Source organism: Tenrec ecaudatus, chromosome 7 (genome assembly GCF_050624435.1).
Source record: "Tenrec ecaudatus isolate mTenEca1 chromosome 7, mTenEca1.hap1, whole genome shotgun sequence".
In the NCBI taxonomy this organism is placed as follows: Eukaryota; Metazoa; Chordata; class Mammalia; order Afrosoricida; family Tenrecidae; genus Tenrec; species Tenrec ecaudatus.
In genome coordinates, this window is record NC_134536.1 from 88545529 (window position 1) to 88570062 (window position 24534).

Consider the following 24534-nt stretch of genomic DNA (forward strand, 5'->3'; position numbering starts at 1 on the left):
TTTACTAGTTGGAAAATATGGTTTCGGTAATAGAAACAAAGCTGGAAATGGAATGATATAATCTTTTAAAGACGAATGACTTCATCACAATTATCTTTTTTCAACAACATAAATGATGACTATACAATTGGGCCTCATCAGATGGAATACACAGGAGTCAAATTGACTTTGTGTGGGAAGAGACAACAGAGAAAAAATATCATCAGTCAAACTGAAGTCAGGCACTGGCCGGAACAGCCTGTTGATTACTTATAGATAAATTCAGATTGAAGCTGGTGAAAATTAAAACAAGTTTACGAGAGCCAAAATAATGCCTTGACTATATTCCACCTGAACTTAGGAGAGATTTCGAGAACAGATTGGACACAATGAACATTAACGACTGAAGACATGATGAGTTGTGGAATCACTTCAAGAATAAAGCAACAGATCATGAACAAGGTAAGGAAAAAAGAAAAGACCAAAGTGGATATTAAAGGAGACTAACAGGCTTGCTCTGAAATGTAAAGCTGCTATAGCAAACGGAAGAAAAGGAAAAGCAAGAGTTGAACACAAAGTCTGAGTGATGTCAACAGCCATGTTGTCAGACAGAGAACACTGTGACGTCTATTATGACGGACACAGTTTCAAACATAATGTCTTATCATTTGCTCTCCCTTTGGACTCATGCTAAAGTGGTTTCAGTTTAAAAAGAATTGAAGAGGAAATACATGTTATGTTAGCCCCTGGTGAATCCCCCCTGACCAGAGACAGGCATGTGAATACCCTTGCTATAACGCAGAATGCACTGGGGAGTGGATTATTGCAGTTAGATGGAAAGTTGGCACGTTATCATTTGATCTCCCTTTTATCCCACTTTTAATTTGCTCTAATTAAAAAATGTTTTCCACTCTCTTTTTTACTGAGGGTTTCCTCTAGTTTACTTTGTTATTATTGTTAGTGTTTTAATGTTTTTGTGCATAGGAGATCCAGGAAAGGCAAGTCTCTAGTGACAGTAACTGGATTAATGATTCCTTGAGGGCATGGCAGGGGAAGTGTGTGTGTGTGTGTGTGGGGGGGAGGATGGAAAGCTAACAGCAATGAAGAAAAGAAGGAAGAAAATGTTCTAAATGTTCTCAAATTGATTGTGATGATGATTGTCCAGCTCTTCTTACAATGATCGAACTATTGGATTTTATGATTTGTGAATTATATGGTAATGAAACTTCTTTTAAAAAGGTAGAAGGAATCACTGTACCCAAAAGAACTTGATGACACTCAGTCATTTTTCGAGGTAGTGTATGATCAAGAACTGGTGGAGCTGAAGGAAGACCACTACACTGCACTGAGAGAATTAGCAAAAAACAAGCCCCCAGGTATTGACAGATATCAAATGAAATGTTTCATAAGATGATGAGACACTCATTTATCTGTGCCAAGAAATTTGGAAGACAGCTACCTGGTCAACCAACTGGGAAAAAAATCTGTATTTGAGTTCATTCTAAAGAAAGGTGGCCCAAGAAAATGCAGATGTTATTAAACAATACCATTAAAACCACATTCAAGTAAAATTTTGCTGCAGCTAATTTTAACATATTTATAGCAGTGCATTAACAGGGAACTGCTAGAAATTCAAACCTGATTCTGTAGGGCAGTGGTTCTCAACCTTCCTAATGCCTCAACCATTTATTATAGTTCCTCATGTTGTGATGACCCCCAACCATAAAATTATTTTCATTGCTACTTCATAACTGTAAGTTTGTTACTGTTATAAATTGGGTGACCCCCAAAGGGGTCATGACCCACAGGTTGAGAGCCACTGCTCTAGAGGATGCTGCATACGGGATATTGCTAATGTTAGATCTATCTTGGCTGAAAGTACAGAATACCAGAAAGACAGGTACTTTTATTTTACTGACTAAGCAAAGGCATTCAGCTGCCTGGATTAGAACAATAGCTGACATGAAGAAGAATGGCAGTTCTAGAATAGTTAATTGTGTTTATGCAGAGCCATAACACAGGCCAAGCGACAGTCATCCAAGCAGAACAAGGAAGCACTGTGTGGTTAAAAAAAAAAGATGTGTATTAAGGTTGTATCTTTTCATCATACTTGTAAAACCTGTAGGCTGAGCAAATAACCTAAGAACCTGGACCATATGAAGAAGAGTGTGGCATCAGGATTAGAGAAAGGCTTATTACCAACCTGAAATATGCAGATGACAACCTTGTTTGTTGTGAGCAGAGGACCTAAAGAACTTTTTGATGAAAACCAAAGATGCAGCCTTCAGTATGGATTGCCACTCAATTAAAAAAATCCTCATAACTAGATCAACAGACAACATGATAAGAGATGAAAAGATTGAAGCTGTAGGGATTTGAGTTTGCTTGAATTCATAGTCAATGTTCATGGAAGAAGAAGCAATGAAAAAATATGCAAATTTTAAGTTTTTATTGGACAGATTTGCTGCACAAGACCTCTTCAAAGTGTTAAAGAGCAAAGATTTCACTTCAAGGACTAAGGAGTCTATGACCCAAGCCATGACCCCCAAAGACCTGAGGACGACACTCCAGCTTGGAGCAGCCACGGCACAGAGAGGACCGTAGGGCCGGCCCCACAACCAAACACATAGTCCCCTCACTGACTCACAGCACTACGGGGGGTAGCACACAGTGTGGAAATTGTGTCCAGTTTGACCCCTGCCCTCCCCCCCCATCCTCTACCACCCACCAGGGTGAAACACAAAGGGAGAGCAATAGAGCAGCAAGGGGAGCAAAACACCGAAGTTTCTGAGGAATCCTGAAAATAGACTTCTCACTTAAGGGACAGGGCTTAGCACCTCATCAGACTCTATCAGAAAATACTCAAAAGGGTCAGCAGACCAGCCTGGTTCTGGGAAGACATGGAAGAGGAGAAGGCGGGGGAAAGGGATGTGGGAGCCAAGAAACCCTTGGACAAGGGAACAAGAGATCTAAAATCGATGATGAAGAGGGTATAGGATACTTATACCCTCCTGGTGGGGTTTGATCAAGGGCAATGTAGTTGAGAGGAATTATGGAGAGCTGAATAAACATCGAACATGATAGTGGGACAGGAGGAAAGTAAAAGGAAATAAGAGGAAAGAATTAGGAGGCAAAAGAAATTTATAGAGATAGAAATATAGGAATGTATAGATGTAAATATATTAATATTTAACTATGGGGATATAGGTCTATGCACATATATTTATACGTGAAGTATGAGGGTAGCAGGCAGACATTGGACCTCTACTCAAGCCCTCCCTCAAAGCAAGAACTCTTTGTTCTAATAACCTGGCATTCTGTGATACCCTCTTGACAGTATCCCTGAAGACAAAGCAGGTGCATAAGAAAATGTGGTGAAGAAAGCTGATGGTGCCCAGCTATCAAAAGATATAGCATCTGGGGTCTTAAAAGCTTAAAGTTAAACAAGTGGTCATGCAGCAGGGAAGCAACAAAATCCACATGGAAGAAGCACATGGGCCTGTCTGATCACGAGATGTTGAGGGGATCAGGTATCAGACATCGGAAGAGACAAAACAAATAATCATGCCAGCAAATGAGGAGGGACGGAGTGGAGACCCCAAACCCATGCATGGACAATTGGACATGCCTTTACAGAAGGCTCACAAGGAAGGATTGAGTCAGCCAGGGGGCAGTATAGCACAAAACACACAACATTCCTCTAGCTCTTTAATGCTTCTCCCCCGCCCCCCCCATTCCACTATCATGTCCTCAGTTCCACCTTACATATCCGGCTAGACCAGAGCACACACATTGGTACAGATAAGAGCTCTGTACACATGGAATTCAGGACAGATAAACCCCTCAGAAATAGTAATGGACATAATGACTCCAGGAGAGTAGGGGGGACATGGGAGAATAAGGGGGAGAAAGGGGAAACTGATTATAATGATCAATGTATAATACCTCCCCCACTCCAATAGGGATGAACAACAGAAACATGGGTGAAGGGAGTCAGTGGATGGTGTAAGATATAAAAATAATTTATAATTTACTAAGGGATCTTGAGGGAGGGAGGGGGAAAAGGAGCTGATTCAAAAGGCTCAAATAGATAGAAAAATGCTTTGAAAATGCTGATGGCAACATATGCACAATGTTGATTGATACAATTGATGTTTGGTTTGTTATAAGAGCTGCAGGGGCCCCCAATAAAATGATTAAAAAAAGAAATATCACTCTACCACATGATCAAATCCGTGCTTATTTATTTTCAATGCACTTTATGCTAAAAAGAAAACTTGAAATTCGATAATCATGTCTTGAACAGCAAATTAAATGGAAAGCACCTCGTGCCTACTTTAGCTGATGGACAAACAAATAGACATTATCATAATGCCACCTTATAATTGAGTCCGTCTTTCCCATCGAATTTGAACGGAGCCTCAGAATCCTTCTGATCCTGGAACTCCAGGCAATTCCCGCCACTCAACTAAAGACAGCTCTTCAGGTAAACTTATTTTGCATGCTGGCACTAAGACAAGAATTATAGCCACAAGATCTGTTTCAATACATCTTTAGCCAAGAACCAGCGCTAGAAGCAATACATTCCAACAAAGAGAAAAGCAGTCGGTCTCATGAAGAATGGATGGACTGAACTGAACTCAGCTCTTCCACCGGCACATACACTGCCAGCTCTCAGTGTCCTCCGAGGGAACAGGCTCGTTCTTTCCGAAAGCTCTTCCTGGGAGGAGCTGCCATTCAGCCATTTACTCTTCCACCGGTAGGCAAACGCTTCCATGGGGGGGGGGGGGGGGAGTGAGTGAGTGGATGAATGAAAGAAAGAGTCAGAACCCGTCTGGGGGTGAGCGCACTTAAGGGAAGTGAATGCAGGTGGGGAGCATGAGTCAGAGGGATTGTGGTTAAGAGAGGAAGGAGAATCAGGCCTGGCCCTCAATGCAGCTGTTTTCTCATCGTCTGCAGGAGACAGAGGATTCCGTGAACCTTCACTGGCTCTCTATGAAGGCCTCCATTATCCAGGGGTGTTTTCTTTTTATGGAGAAATGTTCCACTTTGCGCTGTTCCCAGCTGCAGTTAATTATCAGGAGCAACCTCTCGTCCTTGCTCTTAAACAATATGCACGAGCTGATCTTCAGAACCCATTTAATATGTGCCCTGATACACATTTGGAGCCTGGGTGGTACACACGCTTGTGACTGTCTGTTCACCGAAGGTTGGTGGTTTGAACCCACTCCATGGTGCCAGGGGAGAAAGGCCTAGTGATCTGCTGCTGTAAAAACCACTAAGGAAACCCAGTGGAGCTCAGGCCTACTCTGTAAAACATGAGGTTGTCATGAGTTGAATCTTTTGTTCATTTAAGTTTTTGGGGGGGCTTCAATACTTTTTTACTGAATGAGTGAACCAATAAATAAATGGTAGAGGGAATTAGTGAATTCCAAAGTTATTTGTCACTCAGTCCCTGGACAAGTTGCCACCAGCAGCCTCATCCATGCAGCCCAGAATGCTGTATAAATTCTTTGTGTAGGATGCTAGGGAGAATAGGTTGAGAACACCAGGCAACACACTGGAACGGGGGCCTGCTTTGAGAGCCTCTGATGAATAGAGGCAGCAGCTGCAGGGTGATAAGTTTACCAAGAAACTAAACCATGAAAGTCAAGCAAATCATGAAGCCTTGCAAGCTGAAGAACTCACAGACCATAACCAGTACGGCCTCACCCTCAGACAGAGCCTACCTCCCCAGGTGGGACAAATGTAGCAGTGGAGGAAGGGCCCTGTGGTCCACCTCTGCGGAGCTCCAGCTGCAGCATCTCTGGCTAGTTTGCCTCAACTCCAATCATGGAAACAGCATACAGGTCTGTGCAGATCTGTGCTCCAAAGGGTTTTCAATGGCTATTTTATAAGCAGTCCGTCAGGCCTTTCTTCCGAGACACTTCTGGATGGACTCAAATCTGTAAGCCTTCTTAGTGAGCAGCGGAGTATGTTAATCACTTGCACCCCCAGGACCTCCAAATGAGTTGCAGACAATATGAAAATGTACGGGCCCGGCAAGGGGCAGGGGACCTCTCATTTTCCTCCCTCCAGGAGACACTGGGTGTGATGGGACGGTCACTGAACCTTCTCCCCTCCCCCTCCCCATGAATGTCACTCTTCTTTGTCCCTGACAGCAGAGTCCCCTGCAAGGTAAACCACCACTTACTCCCAGTCACCAAAGAACAAGATCAAAATGAGGAAGTAGGTGGGCTCAGGCATCAGGAAAGAGCCTTACCACGTCCAGTAGGAAGCACTTGGGGAAGCAGTGAACCGCTGGGATCATTCTCACCACCAGTCCTTATGCCCAGCCAGGCGCAAAGTCCTGTTGCTCTCTCGCTGAGCCATCTCCTCGAATGGCCATCTCCGCCCACCCCCATGGTCCCACGCAGCCTCACTGCTGCTCACCAGCCTGTCTGTGCTACCAGACTCAGCACGTCAACCCATTCACCACAGGCCACCAGAACACACAGCCCATTTCTCACCATTGCTTTCACACTGACAAAGGACCTCCCGCTTCCTGCCAGAATGCTTCAGCACACCACATGAGACCCTCCCTCGTTTCTTCAGCTAGTGCCCTGTGCTGGCTAATTTTTCATACCAACCTTTCAGGTGCTCTACCCTCCAGGAAAGGGGGAAGTGGTAGTTCAGTGGTAGAATGATCACCCTGGTGGTGCTGGCTTAGGTACTGGACTGTTACCCAAAAGGCCCTGGGTTCAAACCCACCAGTCACTCTGAAGGAGAATGATGAGACTGTCTGCTCCCATAACGATCTATGGTCTTGGGGCCTTGGAGCCAACGAGGGCATTCCTGTCGGGGCTGCAGCGGTGGGAGGGAGCCCGCGAGAGGCGCCACACTGCCCATGCTGCTACCTGGCCTTCCAGGCTGGGCCTGCCACTGCCGATGTCATGAGTAGCACCACGGTGCCCACCGTCCCCCAGGCCAACAGCGACTCCATGGTAATGTACATACGGAAGAAAAAGCGGGTGGACCGGCTTCGCCACCACCTGCTCCCCATGTACAGCTACGACCCTGCTGAAGAGCTGCACGAGGCTGAGCAGGAGCTGCTTGCTCACGTCGGAGTCCTCAAGGTGGGCCATGGCTGGCAGAGCAGCTCCCAGCACAAGAGGATGCCCTTGCTGGAGGTCAAGACCTGATCTGGACCTTGCCCCGCAGTGTCTGGTCCTGTAACTGCTGCACCCCCCTCCCTACACCCACCTAGCCCCCTGCTGGGGTGAACCTGGTACTGAACCCCTTCTCCGATTCACCCCAAAGCCCCATTCCCATGCCTACTTCACAGGCAGCCCTTCTCTCAGTTGTCCTGTCGGCTGAGCTTTGGGGGGAGGGGATGTTAATGTGCTAGGATGGAATGGTCTTGGAAGGCCTGGGAACCTACACCCCCAGCCCAGACTGACATAACCTGGGGTTGCCCCAGTGCAGCAGTTCTCAACCTTCCTAAGGCCTTTTATATATAGTTCATGTGCTGAGCCCCCAACCATACAATGATTTCAGTTGCTACTGCATAACTTGGTCGGGCAACCCCTGTGAAAGAGAACCATTGCCCTGGCAAGACTGCCTCTCCCCAACTTGGCTTTGATGTAAACTCCCAGGAGGGCTTGCTGTATATTTTGTAAATAAAATGTTTTGTGGCAAAAAAAAAAAAAAAGATCTATGGTCTCAGAACCCTAAGGAGTAGTTCTCCCTTGTCCTTTAGAGTCACATCAACGTGGTGGCAGTGGGCTTGGGTATGTGAATGACCTGGCTTTGATTACTACTCAATGGACTTCATAAAAGGCCATCTTCTGCCAAAGGGGGCTCATGTGTTGTTATAATGCAGACTAGGTTCCAGTTGAATTTCCAGACGAAGTCAGACTAGTAAGAAAGGCCTGGTGACCTAATCCTGAGCTTCGCTTACAGAGAAAATCTACTAGCAAATGATATCAAAGGAAAAGACTAGTGAGGGAATAAAAATAAGTGGGATGAGGCAGCAAAGAATGTTTGGTAGTGAAGACAGAAGCCTTAAAAATGCTATTAGGAGGAGAACAAAAGAAAGGAGAACTGATTTAAGCGGAATGCGGTGAGTATGACATTTTCATCCATGGAAATCAATGGCAATAACGTCATGTAGCCATTTGTCAGAAATTTATCACACACTGATTTAGCTGGTCGTGCCTATTGAGCTGATTCTGTAATAGAGCAGCAGATGAAGCAAACCCTGTAAATGATTGGTCAAAAGGAGGCCTCATCCATTACACAATGAGGCTCACCTGTCAGTCTCTGGGGGACTCGACCACATCCTGAAGATGAGGTGGCCGATTGTGGGTTTTATCGCTGAGACAGTGAATTGTTTCGGTGGTTGCGTTGTGCGCCATCTCCCAGCGGCTCCCAAGGCACGCTGGCCCTGGAAGGTCAATGCCACATCACATCAAGTGGCAAAACACATTTGGGGTTCACACCAGCTCACCTGCCTTCACTATTTGTTGAATGAAAAGGGAACTGAACAGGCAACATTCAACATGTCAGGTGACACGGTTTACAAACTCTCTATACATGAATCAAGTGCATGTCAATGCTATTTAGAAACAATTGCTCAATTAATTGGAGTTCAGGTAGATAGAACTACTCGGAGCACTTAGAGGGTGTCAATTGATGTCGGAGGATGTCCAAATGAGTGCAGAGACGTATCCGGAATTTTCTAGTTCAGTGGATCGAGGGAGTTTCCAGAGCAGCCAGGCACCCTCTGTGACTGGAATACAGACGCTGCCCGTATGGTGGTCTGTTTGGTTCGTTCTCATTTTCAGTGAGGACAACACAGATGCACAGACAGAGAGGAAAGGAGCCAGGAGGTCCTCTTTTCTTCTTCCTGCCTCTCCCTGAGGCCCATCTGGAGCTTGGACTGGAAGCAGAAAGCATAAGGTCACAGTCATAGGTTGGAGCTGGGGTTGATCAGATTTTTGAAGTTTGGGGATCCATGCCCCTCAAGATGTTTGCGTGTTCTGAAGTCTTAACTAAGGAGAATTACTTTCTTTGCACTAAAAAAGAAAAGAAAAGGCTATTGCTGCAGCATCCCTCTCTCCGGCTTCGCACACTGGCATTGTTCAGTTCTCCTCCTAAGCAGGGGCTGCAGTGGCCTCGTTCCATGTGGGGCCGCGATATGAAACGTCAACAGCTTGAAACCACCAGCCGCTCTTTAGGAGATAGACGGGGCTCAATAGAAAAGTGGGTGAAGGGAGATGTCAGGCAGTGTAAAATATGACACAATAATAATTTATAAATTATCAAGGGTTCATGAGGGAGGGGGGAACTGGGAGGGAGAGGGAAAATGAGGAGCCGATGCCAGGGGCTTAAGTGGAGAGCAAATGTTTTGAGAATGATGAGGACAATGAATGTACAAATGTGCTTGACACAAATGATATATGTATGGATTGTGATAGGAGTTGTATGTGCCTCTAATAAATGGTTTTAAAAACATGTCAGTGAAGAGACAGAGACTCAGGAACTCACAGAGGCAGTCCGCCCCATCCTGTGAGTTGGCATCACCTCAGTGGTAGCAATTTTGTTTTGGAAGTAAGGCTTTGTTGTTCGAGATAAAACTGTAACCTGGGAAATTTTTTGAGCACATGAGTATCAACACCCCAGGTTTCTTGGGAATTATTTGTGGGGTAGGGGGGAGCACGAAACCTGTTCACTTTCTGTTTGGGCAAATCCAGAATTTGCGGTCCTGGGTGAGTCTCTTACAAAATGGGACGTAGCGTTTTCTAGAACTCCCCATCTCCAACCCGAGGCCCCTATGCAGCTGTCGGGGCTTCAGTCTATTTGCTTTGCTGTCTATCCCCTCTGCTCCGTAGATCTCACCCAGGCTCGCTGTGGGATTCCAAGTCGAAGGAATCTAGTCCTGTAGGACAGACCAGAACCGCTTCACGGGGTTTCCAAAGTGGTAACCTTTCGAATCAAGTTGCCACTTCTCCCCAAGGAATGGCTGGTGGGTTTGAACAACGGATCATTCATGAAGCAGCAAAGTGCTTAACACTGGGCCACCAGGGCGCCTACTGTGTCAGCGATTCTCAACCGGTGGGTCACGACCCCTTTGGGGGTCGAACAACCCTTTCACAGGGGTCGACTGATTCATAACAGTAGCAAAATGACAGTTATGAAGCAGCAACGAAAATAATTTTATGGTTGGGGGGGACACCTCAACATGGGGAACTGTATGAGAGGGTCGCGGCATTACCAAGGTTGAGAACCACTGTTCTCTGTGGTTCCGAAGGGCTCATATGGGCATTGCCTCCTCTACTGTCAGGCTTAGGAAGGGTTTAAGGCTACACTTGTCAAATAGCCGCCTTCAGGTATCAGGAAATAAGTGTAAGCAGAAGAATCCGCATGCCATATAGTTGAATCAAAGTCTGTTCACTTTCCAGGTGACCCTGATTTGAACCTTCTTAGTCACCTTTTGATTACACACTGTCCTGGACTACCATTACCGATGGAAGGTGAGTACAGCCATGGTTTACTGGGGCTCGGTTCTTTGCATCAGCACCTTACATGGAATGTCATGTCCCTTAAGTCCCACAAAAATGTATGAGGCGGTTACGGCCATCACACCCATTTTACATGTGAATACAGAGCTTAATGAGATCAAATAACCTGTTTCCTGTCCATAGCGTCTAAGTGGCAGAGAAGGGACTCGTGGGGTTGACTCAATTAGCACCCCACCCCACTGCCTGCATACTGACAATTCCTATCAGCCCTCCATTATTCTCTGGTCCAGGCTAATGGAGCATCTCAAGTAATCACCTTGCCTCTGGGCTTGTGCCCCACCCCTCTATCCCTTCACTAAATCAAAATATCCCATGTGTCAAAATGGAATCAAGACATTTAGTAGGACTGCGGTTGGTCAGAGATGCAGGGTACCTCAGATATGGGTTGACTCCGCTAGATGAGGAAATGGTGACCCAGAGATATGAGTGGACCTAGGCACAGACTAGAGAGCTGTTCTCTCGAAAGGAAGAGAGAACGGGAGTCATCGCTGAATTTTCAAACAAGAGTGCAAGGGCGGTAAGCTTCAAATGAACAAACTACATAAACATCAAAATAAATCAGTGCAGTTGCACCCAATAAAGAATTTATGCTCCATGAAAGACATTGCTAACAACATGAATAGAACTATATAATCAAAGATAGTTTGTCTAAAATAGCAAACCATTTCCTCCAAATTAAGAAAAAAAGAGAGATAAAACCCGCTAAGAAAAAAAGACTGAGGGCGATGAGGCTGCAGATAGGAATGAGGAAACCCTCCAGAATAAACAGATCAACAACAATGAAAGAACCCAAAAGCCAGAGCACTGAGGCCGTTCTGCTCACGGCACAGGGTCCTGGGCCGTGGTCTTTATGGAGGCAGGTGTGCCAACCTTTTCACCACAGTCCTGCTGGGTAGGTTCAAATCTCTAGATGAATTCTAACCAACTCAAACCAACTGGCATGCGGGGCCTCCACTTCCCAGTGAGAAAACCTACCTACAGGATGTCTGAGGCTACAAATCTTTTTTTATTTTATTTTATTTTATTGGGGGCTCGCACAACTCTTATCGCAATCCATACATCCATCCATTGTGTCAAGCACATTTGTACATTTGTTGCCATCATCATTCTCAAAATATTTGCTTTCTATTTCAGCCCTTGGCATCAGCTCATTCCACCCCCTTCTCCCTGCTCCCTCCTCCCGCATGAACCCTTGATAATTTATAAATTATTGTTATTTTGTCATATCTTACCCTGTCCAATGTTTCCCTTCACCTACTTTTCTGTTGTCCGTCCCCCAGGGAGGAGGTTATATGTAGATCCTTGTAATCTTTTCCTCCTTTCTCCCTCACCTTCCCTCCACCCTCCTGGTATCGCCACTCTCACCACTGGGTCTGAAGGGATCATCTGTCCTGAAGTCCCTGTATTTCCAGTTCCTATCTGTACCATTGTCATCCTCTGTCTAGCTGGATTTGAAGGTAGACTGGGGATCATGATAGTGGGGGGGGGGAAGCATTTAGGAACTAGAGGAAAGTTGTATGTTTCATCGATACTATATTGCACCCTGACTGGCTCGTCTCCTCCCTTTGACCCTTCTGTAAGGGAGTGTCCAGTTTCCTACAGGTTGCTTTGGGTCTCCACTCTGCACTCACCCTTATTTACAATGATATGATTTTTTGTTCTTCGATGCCTGATCCCTTCGACACCTCATAATCACACAGGCTGGTGTGTTCTTTCATGTGGGCTTTGATGCTTCTGAGCTAGATGGCTGCTTGTTTACCTTCAAGCCTTTAAGACCCCAGATGCTATATCTTTTTATAGCCGGGCACCATCAGCTTTCTTCACCACATTTGCTTATGCACCTACTTTGTCTTCAGCGATCATGTCGGGAAGGTGTTCATCATGGAATGCCAATTTAATAGAACAAAGTGTTCTTGCATTGAGTAAGTACTTGAGTGGAGGTCCAATGTCCATCTGCTGAGGCTGCAAACAATCTTTATGGAGTATATAGCCTCATCTTTCTCCCGAGAAGAGGCTGGTGGGTTTGATCAACAGATCTTTTGTCCAGAATTCCAATGCTTACTCAACAGTGGTGGAGCACAAATGAAGCGCATCACCCAGGAACCTATGCAAATTGAAAGGTGCTCAAATTCACTCATTATTAGACAATGATGAAACAAAACAATAGTGAGATGTAATATTGCACCTGCTAGAAAGATAGATAATACCACCAGGTAAAGATACAGGATTTATATATTGTGTTTGAGGAGAGTTCACGGCTCCAGTCATTTAGGAAAACCAAAAGTCAGTGCTGAACCCACTGCCAGAGAGTCCATTCCAGCCCCTAGTGACCCTACAAGACAGCGTAGAACTGCCCCTGTGAATTTCCAAGGCTTTTAACCCTTTCTTGGAGTAGAAAGCCTCATCTTTCTCCCTCAGGGTGGCAGGAGGTTTCCGACTGCTGCCCTTTTAGATGGCAGCCCAATGCAGAACCAACTCACTACACTATCAGGCTTGGAGATGCCTGCAGGAGGGCATTTGGAGCAGCACAGGGTGTGGGGACAGGGAGGTGTAGGCAATCACCCAGTGGCTGGTGGTGTTTTAGAGCACAAAAGAGACCCCAGACTCTAACATACTCTAAGGAGAATATTTATTGTCTTAAAAGGGAGAAAGACACAGACCTATCATCCAGATGAGGGAGGACACAGGGTCATAACAGCATCCAAGGATTCATGTCAGGAAGCCAGTTAGAGAAAGCATGGAGCAAAGGAGACTGCCACAAATTCACGATTCGTAGCAGATTCATACATACAATTATAGGTGAGACAACAGGAATGGGAACATGATTGGGACACATACATCATATTAGATACAAGTTTGGTCCAGGGCCTTCTGACCAAGGCAGTCAAGGAACGACGGAGGGCAGAACTCATGAGTATTAGACCCCCTGGACCATTCCCAGTTTGACGGCATCCATGAAGGACAAATCCAAGCAAGCGTCTCAGAGAGATTACCCCTCTCTGGACTAGCTGGAGAAGAGTGATTATCATCCAATTTCTAATGTACTCTGCCTGGGGCAAGACTATAACCTTGGCTAAAGACCAAAAGGAATTCAGTGAAGTCTTAATCTACAGGGAGACTCTGCAAGTAGATGTTGGGTTTTCACTGACATCTATAGTCTTCTGGAAGTGGGGTGATCAGGATATGCACTCTAACACAGCGAGTAAAATGAAAGACCACCTCAGTGCACCACTGATGGATGCACGCATGACAGGAGTGCACACAGCAAGTGGACCAGCCACAAACGTAACCACTTGAGAAGAAGTGAAACAGAATGGTTAAGCTAAAAGGTTTATTTGTATAATTTAAGAGCATGTGTATGTATAAAAAAGACAGCATTCAAATATAGAAGAGTTGTCATGGAGGATGGGGAGAATGGCGACAAGGGCCACTGAGAAGAAACCTGCCTTATCCCCATGAATGAAACAGGCCCGTGGCCCCCACTTTGACTTCTAACTTCTAGTATTAGAATACTGCAGCTGCTGCAGTCTTTTGGATAGAAAGTGAGCTCAGGGGCCAGGCCCTCAGAATCAGGGGTCATTCACAGAGACAGTCTCCCTGGGAGGGGAGGGGGTAACACACAAGAGACTCACTCAGACCGTCCTCCTCACACCAAGACTCAGTGCCAAGAACACCATTGCTGGAGATGAATCTCTTTGAGCTTTACCTTGTAGGGGAAGCTCACGAAGCTGCTCAGTCAGTTGACATGAAGAATAGCTTAGACAATGGGGCTTTGAAAACATTGTCCTAATGAAGTAGAGATCAAGTACCAAAGGCAAAATATGGTGTGATTTCACAACAGGCCTATCTCATGTTATTGCACTTCACTTTATTAGGCTTCACAGATATTAAAAAAAAAACTTAACGAAAAGAAAAAAATTTAATGCCAACGTTGCATCAGCGTGGGTATTGGTGCCATTTTCCCCACTGTATGTGGTCACTGTGCTCTGTGTCACATTTTGGCAAATCTCATAATACTTCAGGCTTTTTCATCATGCAATCGCACACCTAATAGACTAAAGTATAGTACTGACACAAATTCTATATGTAAAACTTCCTTAAACCAAAAACTTCACTATTGCTTCATTGCAATATTCACTTTATTGTCATGGTCTAGGACTGAACCCACCTTATCTCTGAGCTATGCCTATACACGAAGTACCTAGAATAGGCAAACATGAAAAGATCACCCTCAAGTAATAGTTGTCACCAGGTGGGGGTGGGCAGTCATTATTGGGGACACTTTGAATTTCTGTTTAGGGTGATAGAACATTTGGAAAAGGATGACATATACAGATGAAAAACGTTGAGTTGGCAAATGTTGTGCTACCTATATTTTTACAATACCAATAATACTTAAAAAACGTTTCGACATTGGGACAGAGAAAACATGAGAACAAGGGGTGGGAGTAGACCGGAGCTGCTGGAAAGAGATAAACCAAGATAGGTAAAAATCAACTATTCCCTTCCTTACAATGTCAAGTGGGGTGGACCACAGGACACATAGACCGACGGCTGCCTGAGCACCTACTACGTGCCAGCTAGGAATCCTTATATTACTTCATGCATTGCTCACAAACCCCTCTGTAGTTCGGTTACCGTTCCTATTTCCCAGTTCAGAAACAAACGCCAGAAAAGTCTGCAGGCCAAGAGCCCCCTGTGAGCGCACCAGATGCCACATTCCAGAGAACTGCACAGCCTCCTCCACAACAGGTTTCCACTCTAATCTGGTAACAAGACCTTGGCACATGAGTGTGGTGGGGAAGCTTCAGAAGGCCATAAATTCCCTAGTGGTTTTATAATATCAGCAAAAGGGTGAGAAATTTCTGTAAAGCGCTAATACCCCAGAGCTTTATCACATATTTCGGCATTGTAAGGATAGGCTTTTACACGGGTCAAATCATGTCAGCCAAACCCTCCAAACTGCAGAGGCTAAATCCTGATGCTATCAGAGATCCAATCATCTGCCTTAATGTATAATTGCTTCCCACTCCTACCTCCTACATTAAAAAACATTAAAACAAAGTAAAACAAAACATTTTTTTTCCTCCCACTTGAGGCCCCAGGCCAATTATTCTGAGCAAACATAAAAGAAAGTAGTTCCATTCAACACATATTTTAACCACTCCTGGTTGGGTGGGGCTGTGACTTGTGGTAGATTGTCCCTGCCTTGCCCAGGTATCCTGTCATAAACACTTGATACCATCATCAACACTATGAGATCCTTTGACTTAAAGAGGAAAATTCTCTGAGGGGGAGTAGAGAAGTCTCCACTCTATTTTCACTATGAAGTTTATATGACTGGGAAGGAAAGGCTGTCACAAAAAGAAACTTTTACCAAATTGTAGGAAATGGGGATGTGGGCTTGTCACAAGTAACTTGTATAAATATTTAGTTTGTCATTGGTGTGCACAAAGCACCAGGCTGGTCTCTATCTGGGGACAACATGTGGAGAGACCATTGACTCCTTGAATGCCCCCTTTTTCTGAGGACTCTAAAGGTCTGGGGAGTTTGGGGATCTGTGAAACGGCTGGATTTTCCTGGCAATCCTAAACACAACAGTCAGAATGGAGAGGAACCCTCTGTCTTCCTCTCTCTAATGTGTTCTGGAAAATAAAAATGACACTAAGAAAACCACACCCCAAACCATCCTCTCTGGCCGTGTTTTCCCATGCAGGGGAAGCAACAGTCAGGGTGCTGTGCTCTCCTGACCCCTCCTGGTCCTGCTCTACTGTACCTCCCCGGGCCCACACCGCCCCTTCTCACCACACCAGGCTCCTCCAGGCCAACTTCCTTGGAGCCTAGCTTTGTTCTTTGTCTAAAGCTTCTAAGATTCCACCCTCCCAATGCTCTCCAGACTTGCTGAATTCTTTCTTCTTTTATACAATGAAACGCTGTCAAATCCACTCCGATTCCTGGGAGCCCCGCACGTATCAGAGTAGACGGTGTACAGCGAGGTTTTCACTGGCTGACTTTTGAAAAGCAGATAGCCAAGCAACCTCCAGGTGGCTCCCAACCTGCGGCCTTTCCATTAGCACTGAGGGCCTTACCTGTTTTCTTCCCCAGGGATCCCTTTACTCTAGGCTTTTACACAGACATCCAAAACAAGGTTTGTCACCAATTGACATTTCCCCCCTTTTAGAAATGGAAAATCCACTCGTACATTTGACATTTTCCCATAGCACTGTCCTTGTAAGCTGTGTTCAACATCACAACAGTTTCTGCGACATTTTTTCCAAGCAGGAAACAAAATTTCACAGCTGCATGCTGTTCTCTTAAATCGGCCATCACAAAAAATGAGGTTCGAGCAAAATTACTTTTATGAAAAAATTCACATTGACCAGAGAGAATCTTCCCAGGTGAGGCCACTGGGTGCACTAACTCAGAGTGAATTGCTTGCGGGGGTGGGGGTGGGGGTTGGGAGTGGGGTGGGGTGCGCATAATACAAAAGTTCTGCCAGCACAGCTTTTTTCCCCTGTTTTTTTGGGGGGTGTACTCCCTCATATGTTTCCATCATATTTATCTACAACTCTGTAGTCCTCCTCTTTTCCTTTTCTAGAATTCAGTCGAGCAAGCCAGGGATAGTTTTTAATAGAATTGAAGGGAGCCTGGACTAAACTCTCGGACGTATCTGAAGCCCCCTTATGGTCAAGCCGTACGCTTCCTGAAGCTCTGTAGCCAACCTGATTTTACTGAAATCGTTTGAAGCCCCAATGTTTCCACACGTTATTCCTCTTCGAAGTGGTTTTTGTTTCTATTATTCTTCTTTTCCTTTGAAAAATATATACCGTAGTGTGTGGTCCCAATAAGAACACACATACATCGACAGGGTCAAGCAACCCTTTGAGTTAGATACAGTAAGTACCCTGATGTTATAGAGGATCAAAGAGAGGCACAGAGAAAATTAGAAAGCTGTTGGTAAGCCCCACAACCAGAAGTAATCTGCCCTATGGTTATGGGCTTCGTGTCTCCATCTTTTGGCCCTGGTGGCATTTGCTCGCCTTCTCTGACCCTCAGTTTCCTTGCAACAAAATGAAGATCAAGCAGTCTTGCCAATACAGGAGAGAGAAGCGAGACAGTTCTATCTCAGTCTCTGACTCTCAGTAATCAATTCTCCAGTCAGCCCAGCTGAGCCCCTGGCATAACAGCTGGGCCTCCCTCCTGTACATTTAGAGGGTGGTTCAACACTGTCTGCACAGTTAAAGGGAATCATCCAGGGAACTTCGATGTCCACATCCACCTGGCACATCCGTGCTTTATTCCCTGCATTTCTCCGCGCCTTGGTTTCCACCGCTGTGGCACTCTTCTTACCACATTGTCTCTCAGCCCCAGCGAGACCCCCCCTCTCCTTACCATGGCATTGTAGGACAGGGCGTTCATGAAGTGCACCACCTCGGCGCCCTTGTACACCGTGAACCAGATGGTGCCCTGATACTGGTCGCCGGCGTCTAGCAGCAGCACGTTGGGTTCGGAGTTGCGGATCTGCTTCACCTTGGTGAAGAGCCGGGCCACGCCGCCCACGCAGAGGCTGGGGTTGACACACTTGCCCGAGTCCTCGTTGGTCTGCTCCAGCCGGCTGTGCACGTCGTTGGTGTGCAGAATGGTGAGCTTCCAGGCGCCCGCGGAGGACCACAGAAGCGCGCCCAGAGCAACGACTGGCAGCGCGGGCGCTCGCGGCGCTCCGGGACGCATGGCTGCGGCGTGGGCACCCGGCGCGAGTAGGACGCGAGAGTGGATGCCCGCGGCAGCACGGGAGGCGGCCCTGAGGGCCGGGGAGGGGCGGGGCCGCCGGAGGGGCGGGGCCGAGGGGCGGAACCGTGGAGCGGGGCCAGGTTCCGGCTAGAAGCGGAGCTGGTGGTCAGCACACGCCCGCGCGCTCACCCGATCCGACCCTGACACGCGGATCCGCTGTGGCCCTGCAGGCAGCTGGCACGCGCTCCTTACAGGAACAGTAGGGAGGTTGTTCCCTGCCTGGCGCTGGGCGCTGGGCACTGGCCACTGGCCACTGGCCCCGATCGGGTCCGAGAGGACCGAGCGCGCTGCCAGTCTTGACGCGGGTGCCTGCTGTGTCTCCCGTGCGGGAAAGGAGGTGGAGGGGTCCGGCGGGCGCGTCGGTCCTCGCTGATGTGCGCCCCTTAGAAGGCCCGGGTTTTTCTGAAAGCACTAAAGGTCTGTGCTGGCCTCGTGAGAGCGCGAAGGTGGGAAAGAACTGGGCACTGGGGTGAGTAGGGAGGGAGGCAGAAGAGGGAGCCTTTATCTGGGCTGCACTCATTCACTGCCTGCCGTAGAGTTGATTCTGACTCAGAGCGACCCTTAGGACAGGGGAGAACTGCCCCTGTGGATTTCTGTAACTACAGGATTAGAAAGGCGTTATCTTTTTGCCTCAGTGGGGCTGATGGTTTCGAACTGTTGATCTTGAGGTTAGCAACCCAAAGCATAACTCACTACTCCACCAGGGCTGCAATGGGAGAACCAGCTCCCCGCCCCCCACCCCAACACACACATACACCCCGCTTGAGAGACATCAAACCTTGGGTTCTTATACTCAGATCCGCGCGGAAGCTAAAGAAGCATCAGAGGCCAATCCCGCCCTCATTTATTCACGCTTAAAACCTTGTAGTGATAAACAGCAGTGCTCAGGGAGCGCCTGTAAGTCGAAACAGAAGGTGCCACTGCCTTTTTGTCCTGGATTTTGAGGTTTTCATGGTTTAAGGATGCTTGCGTTTCCTGCCTCTCTGTGTCCTTTCTCCTCACTTTCTCTGTTCTAAGGCAAAGCCTTTGGCAAGGAAGACAATAACAGGAATGCATAATTAAACAAACGATCATCTATAAAGCTGCAGAAGTTCTCCATGCTTAAGGATTGTCTCCTGAGCTTAAATGGAATGTGACTAATTCAGTCACTTGTGGAAAGGTAGGGGAAAAGGAATAGTTTTGGAGTTCCTACGAGTTGTCCTTCCATTTATGCTTCACTCAGGAGAGCGTCTGTAATTCTTACACTCTTCAAAAATGCGCCAAGCCAACCTTGTTTGGAGAGAAGGGGTGAGGCCAATAGTGTAAATCATTTCCCCGGAAAGACTGTTTGGGAGCAGCAGAGTATAAGACTATGTGAGTCCGTGCTAGAAAATAGCAGAGGAACAAATAGTTAATGTTTTTTAAATTAAACCTTAATATAGTTACTTTTACAGTTTCATTGACATATGACTCACATATCATCCAGTTCAACGGTTTTACAATCAACGTCTCAATTAGTTTTAGAGCATTTTCTTCATTCTTGTACTTGTATTAGCTCCAGATTTCCCCCAAACCTCAAGTATCACTGGTGGTGCAAAGGGTTACAGTTAGGCCGCTAACAGCAAGGCCAACAGTTCAAAACCATCAGCCAATCTGAGGAAGAAAGATGAAGCTTCCTACTCCCATAAAGATTTACAGTCTCAGAAACCCACAAGAGGAAGTTTAGCCTGTCTTATAGGGTCACTGTGAGTCCACACTGGCTCCATGACAGTGAGTAAGAGTCACTATGAATAAGAATGGACACTTTGACAATGAGTTTGGTTTTTGGTTTGTTTTCCCTGTCATAACCCCAAGAAATTATTAATACAGTTATGGTCGCTATAGCTATACCTATCCTCGATTTAACGTAAAGAAAAACCTACAATCTTCCCCCTTTCCAAGAACAACACTTATAAAATAAGAGACAGAAAGGCCTTAATTCAAATGGAAGCAAAAAATAGAATAAATTATAAATGGGCAAAAGGGAGAACAAATGATAAGGTCTTAGATTTTAACCTAACCACATCTGCATTAACTCATTTCCCAGTGCACTGTGACTGATAGCAAGGCTGCTTACGTCTTGATCAATGGTCAGAAGGGTTTCACTGTAGGCTTAATTTTTTATATCGTTTTATTAGGAGCTCATACAACTCTTTTTTTAACAATTTATTGGGGCTCATACAATTCTTATCACAGTTCATACATATACATACATCAATTGTATAAAGCACATCTGTACAGTCTTTGCCCTAATCATTTTTTTCTCCTTTCTTTTTTTACATTTTATTAGGGACTCATACAACTCTTATCACCATCCATACATATACACACATCAATTGTATAAAGCACATCCATACATTCCCTGCCCCAATCATTCTCAAGGCATTTGCTCTCCACTTAAGCCCCTTGCATCAGGTCCTCTTTTTTTTCCCCCTCCCTCCCCTTTCCCCCCTCCCTCATGTGCCCTTGGTAATTTATACATCGTTATTTTGTCATATCATGCCCTATCCGGAGTCTCCCTTCCCTCCTTCTCTGCTGTCCCTCTCCCAGGGAAGAGGTCACATGTGGATCCCTGTAATCAGTTCCCCCTTTCCAACCCACTCACCCTCCACTCTCCCAGCATCGTCCCTCACACCCTTGGTCCTGAAGGTATCATCCACCCTGGATTCCCTGTACCTCCAGCTCCCATATGCACCAGTGTACAGCCTCTGTCCTATCCAGCCCCGCAAGGTAGAATTCGGATCATGGTAGTTGGGGGGAGGAAGCATCCAGGATCTGGGGGAAAGCTGTGTTCTTCATCGGTACTACCTCACACCCTAATTAACCCATCTCCTTGCCTAAACCCCTCTATGAGGGGATCTCCATTGGCCAATACTTGGGCCTTGGGTCTCCACTCTGCACTTCCCCCTTCATTTAATATGGTATATATATACATATATACATATACATATATACATATACACATATATACACATACATACACACACTTATATCTTTTTTTTTGTTGCATGATGCCTTATACCTGGTCCCTTGGCACCTCGTGATCGCACTGGCCGGTGTGCTTCTTCCATGTGGGCTTTTTTTGCTTCTGAGCTAGATGGCCGCTTGTTCACCTTCAAGCCTTTAAGACCCCAGACACTATCTCTTTTGATAGCCGGGCACCATCAGCTTTCTTCACCACATTTGCTTATGCACCCATTTGTCTTCAGCGATCCTATCATGGAGGTGTGCAGTCAATGATATGATTTTTTGTTCTTTGATGCCTAGTAACTGATCCCTTTGGGACCCCTCGATCACACAGGCTGGTGTGTTCTTCCATGTGGACTTTGTTGCTTCTGAGCTAGATGGCCGCTTGTTTATCTTCAAGCCTTTAAGACCCCAGTCACTATCTCTTTTGATAGCCGGGCACCATCAGCTTTCTTCACCACATTTACTTGTTCACCCACTTTGGCTCCAGCCGTTGTGTCGGGAGAGTGAGCATCATAGAGTTCCAATTTAATAAAAGAAGGTATTCATGCATTGAGGGAGTGTTTGAGTAGAGGCCCAAGGTCCTTCCGCCACCTTAATACTTGACCTATAAATATAGACACATGGATCTATTTCCCCATCCTCCTATATATATTTGCATGTACATGTATTTATCTAGACCTCCAAGAATGCCCTTTGACTCCTAGCTCTTTCCTCCATCTCCCTTGACTTTCCTCCTGCCCTACTACCATGCTTCATCGCCACCTGGGCTAGAGTATACCTCTTCTCTAAGCAACCTTACCCTTGATCGTTTCCCACCAGGCCTACCACCCCCCCTTCTCTACCATTTGGGGTCCCATGTTTTTCCCTTGTCCCTGGGTTTGTTAACACCACTTCCTTACCCCCCCTACCCCCCCACTCCAAGTCCCCCCGGAACTGTCGGTCCCGTTGTTTTTCCTCCAGATAGTTCATCCAGCCTGTCCTATACAGACAGACCTGTGGAGACACTAACATGCACGAAAACAAGACAGAGGAAAACAAAGCAACAGTATACAACCAGGCAACAAAACAACAAAAACAAACCACTGACAAAGAACAGAACAAAACAGTTCACAAGAGAAAAGCTTGTAGTTAGTTCAGGGATCTTTGCTGGCCCTTAGGAGCATTTTCCAGTCCAGTCTGTTGGGGCACCACGCCCTGGCCCCAAAGTCCACTTTCAGCATTCCCTGGGGACCTTGCCACTCCATTCCCTTGCTGTTCCGCTGCACTCCCCCAGTAATTTGCCTCGGTGTGGTGGGATCAGGTCAGGTGCAATTCCCACACTGTGTCTCCGGTGCTGTCCCCTGTATCGACCTTAGTCACTGATTGGCATCATTTCTCATAGTGGGGCCAGCCATGTTGTTCTCTCTGTGGACTGGCTGCTCTACTCAGGAACATCATCATCACGGCCTGGTGGGCCAGGCTGTGCTCCACTCTCTCCTCTTGCCCCTTCATCTTCTCCCGTGTGCTCTGATCAGATATGTTCATCTCCCGGAGCTGCAGAGTCAATGTCGTCCTTTGGAACAAATTCTTTTCGGGGGAGGGGCAGGAATCCACTTAATTTATGGTGCTGGGGCCAGCCTCCCAGACCTCTCCACTGGTTCCCTACTCCACGCCGGGATATTGCATTCACACCTTGCGACACTGGGTTGAAGTCTGGTCCCACTTTCCCTGTGGAGATATAAACAATACCCTCCCCTTGGGTGATTAATGCCCCCTGACCCCACTACCTTTTTCTTCCTTGTATTCATCCTTTTGTTTTCCTTTCCCCACCTCCTCCACCATTGTCTACCATGTACATCCCTGGTTTTGGTCTGGTCTCTTCCATACTACACAGTCTTCACCCCTAAAATGTTTGTATACAGTAGCTTTTTTCCCTATGCCACTTTTGCTTTTAAAAAAATTTTTTTAATTCTTACCTCAGCGGGCTCATGTTGTACTTGTCCTTTTGTGCCTGACTTACCTCGCTTAGCATGATTTCCTCCAGTTCTTCCCATGCCGCTATATGCCTCATACGTTCATCACTGCTTTTTAGTGATGTGTAGTACTCCATTGTATGGCTCATACAACTCTTACCACAATCCATACATACATCAATTGTGTAAGGCACATTCATTGCCCTCATCATTCTCAAAACATTTGCTCTCCACATACGCCGCTGGCATCAGTTCATTTTACCCCTCCCTCCCCGCCTCCCCCTCCCTCATGAACTCTTGATAATTTATAAATTATTATTTTGTTATCTCTTGCCCTGTCCTACGTCTCCCTCCACCCACTTTTCTGTTGTCCATTCCCCAGGGAGGAGGTCACATGTAGATCTTTGTAATCGGTTCCCTCTTTCCAACCCACCCTCTCTCCACTCTCCCAGTATCACCACTCACACCACTGGTCCTGAAGGGATCATCCTTCCTGGATTCCCTGTGATTCCAGTTCCTATCTGTACCAGTGTACATCCTCTGGTCTAGCCAGATTTGTAAGGTAGAATTGGGATCATGATAGTGGGGAAGGGAGGAGGGGGTGAAGGAAGCATTTAGGAACTAGAGGTAAGTTGTATTTTTCGTCATTGCTACATTGCACCCTGACTGGCTTGTCTCCTTTCAGAGACCCTTCTGAAAGGGGAAGTCCAGTGTCCTACAAATGGGCTTTGGGTCTCCACTCCGCACTCCCCACTCATTCACAGTGATATGATTTTTTGTTCTGATGATGCCTCATACCTGATCCCTTCAACACCTCGTGGTCGCACAGGCTGATGTGCTTCTTCCATGTGGGCTTTGTTGCTTCTGAGCTAGATGGTTGCTTGTTTACCTTCAAGACTTTAAGACCCCAGATGCTATAACTTTTGATAGCCGGGCACCATCACCTTTCTTTACAACATTTACTTATTCACCCACTTTGTCTTCAGCGATTGTGTCAGGAAGGTGAGCATCATAGAATGACAATTTAATAGAAGGAAGTATTCGTACATTGAGGGAGTACTTTAGTGGAGGCCCAATGTCCTTCTGCTACCTTAATACTAAACCTGTAAATCTATGCACATAGATCTATTTCCCTATCCTCTATATAAATATATTTACATATGTACCTGCCTTTGTTTAGACCTCTATAAATGCCCTTTGCCTCCTAGCTCTTTCCTCTATTTCCATTTACTTTTCTCTTGTCCCACTATTACGCTCAGTCT

At 46.2% G+C, this 24534-nt stretch overlaps 1 protein-coding gene and 1 pseudogene across 1 annotated transcript in view; one reads left to right on the forward strand and one right to left on the reverse strand.

The window, feature by feature from the left end:
- Positions 1-18309, reverse strand: part of NT5E (5'-nucleotidase ecto) — a 55923-nt gene extending 37614 nt beyond the window's left edge. The window contains exon 1 of the mRNA XM_075554814.1: positions 17934-18309. Within this exon, the coding sequence (XP_075410929.1) occupies positions 17934-18272 (339 nt within the window). The 5' untranslated portion in view covers positions 18273-18309. The remainder of the gene's footprint in view (positions 1-17933) is intronic.
- LOC142452846 (small integral membrane protein 29 pseudogene) lies at positions 6912-7160 on the forward strand (annotated as a pseudogene).
- Positions 18310-24534: the final 6225 nt, after the last annotated feature.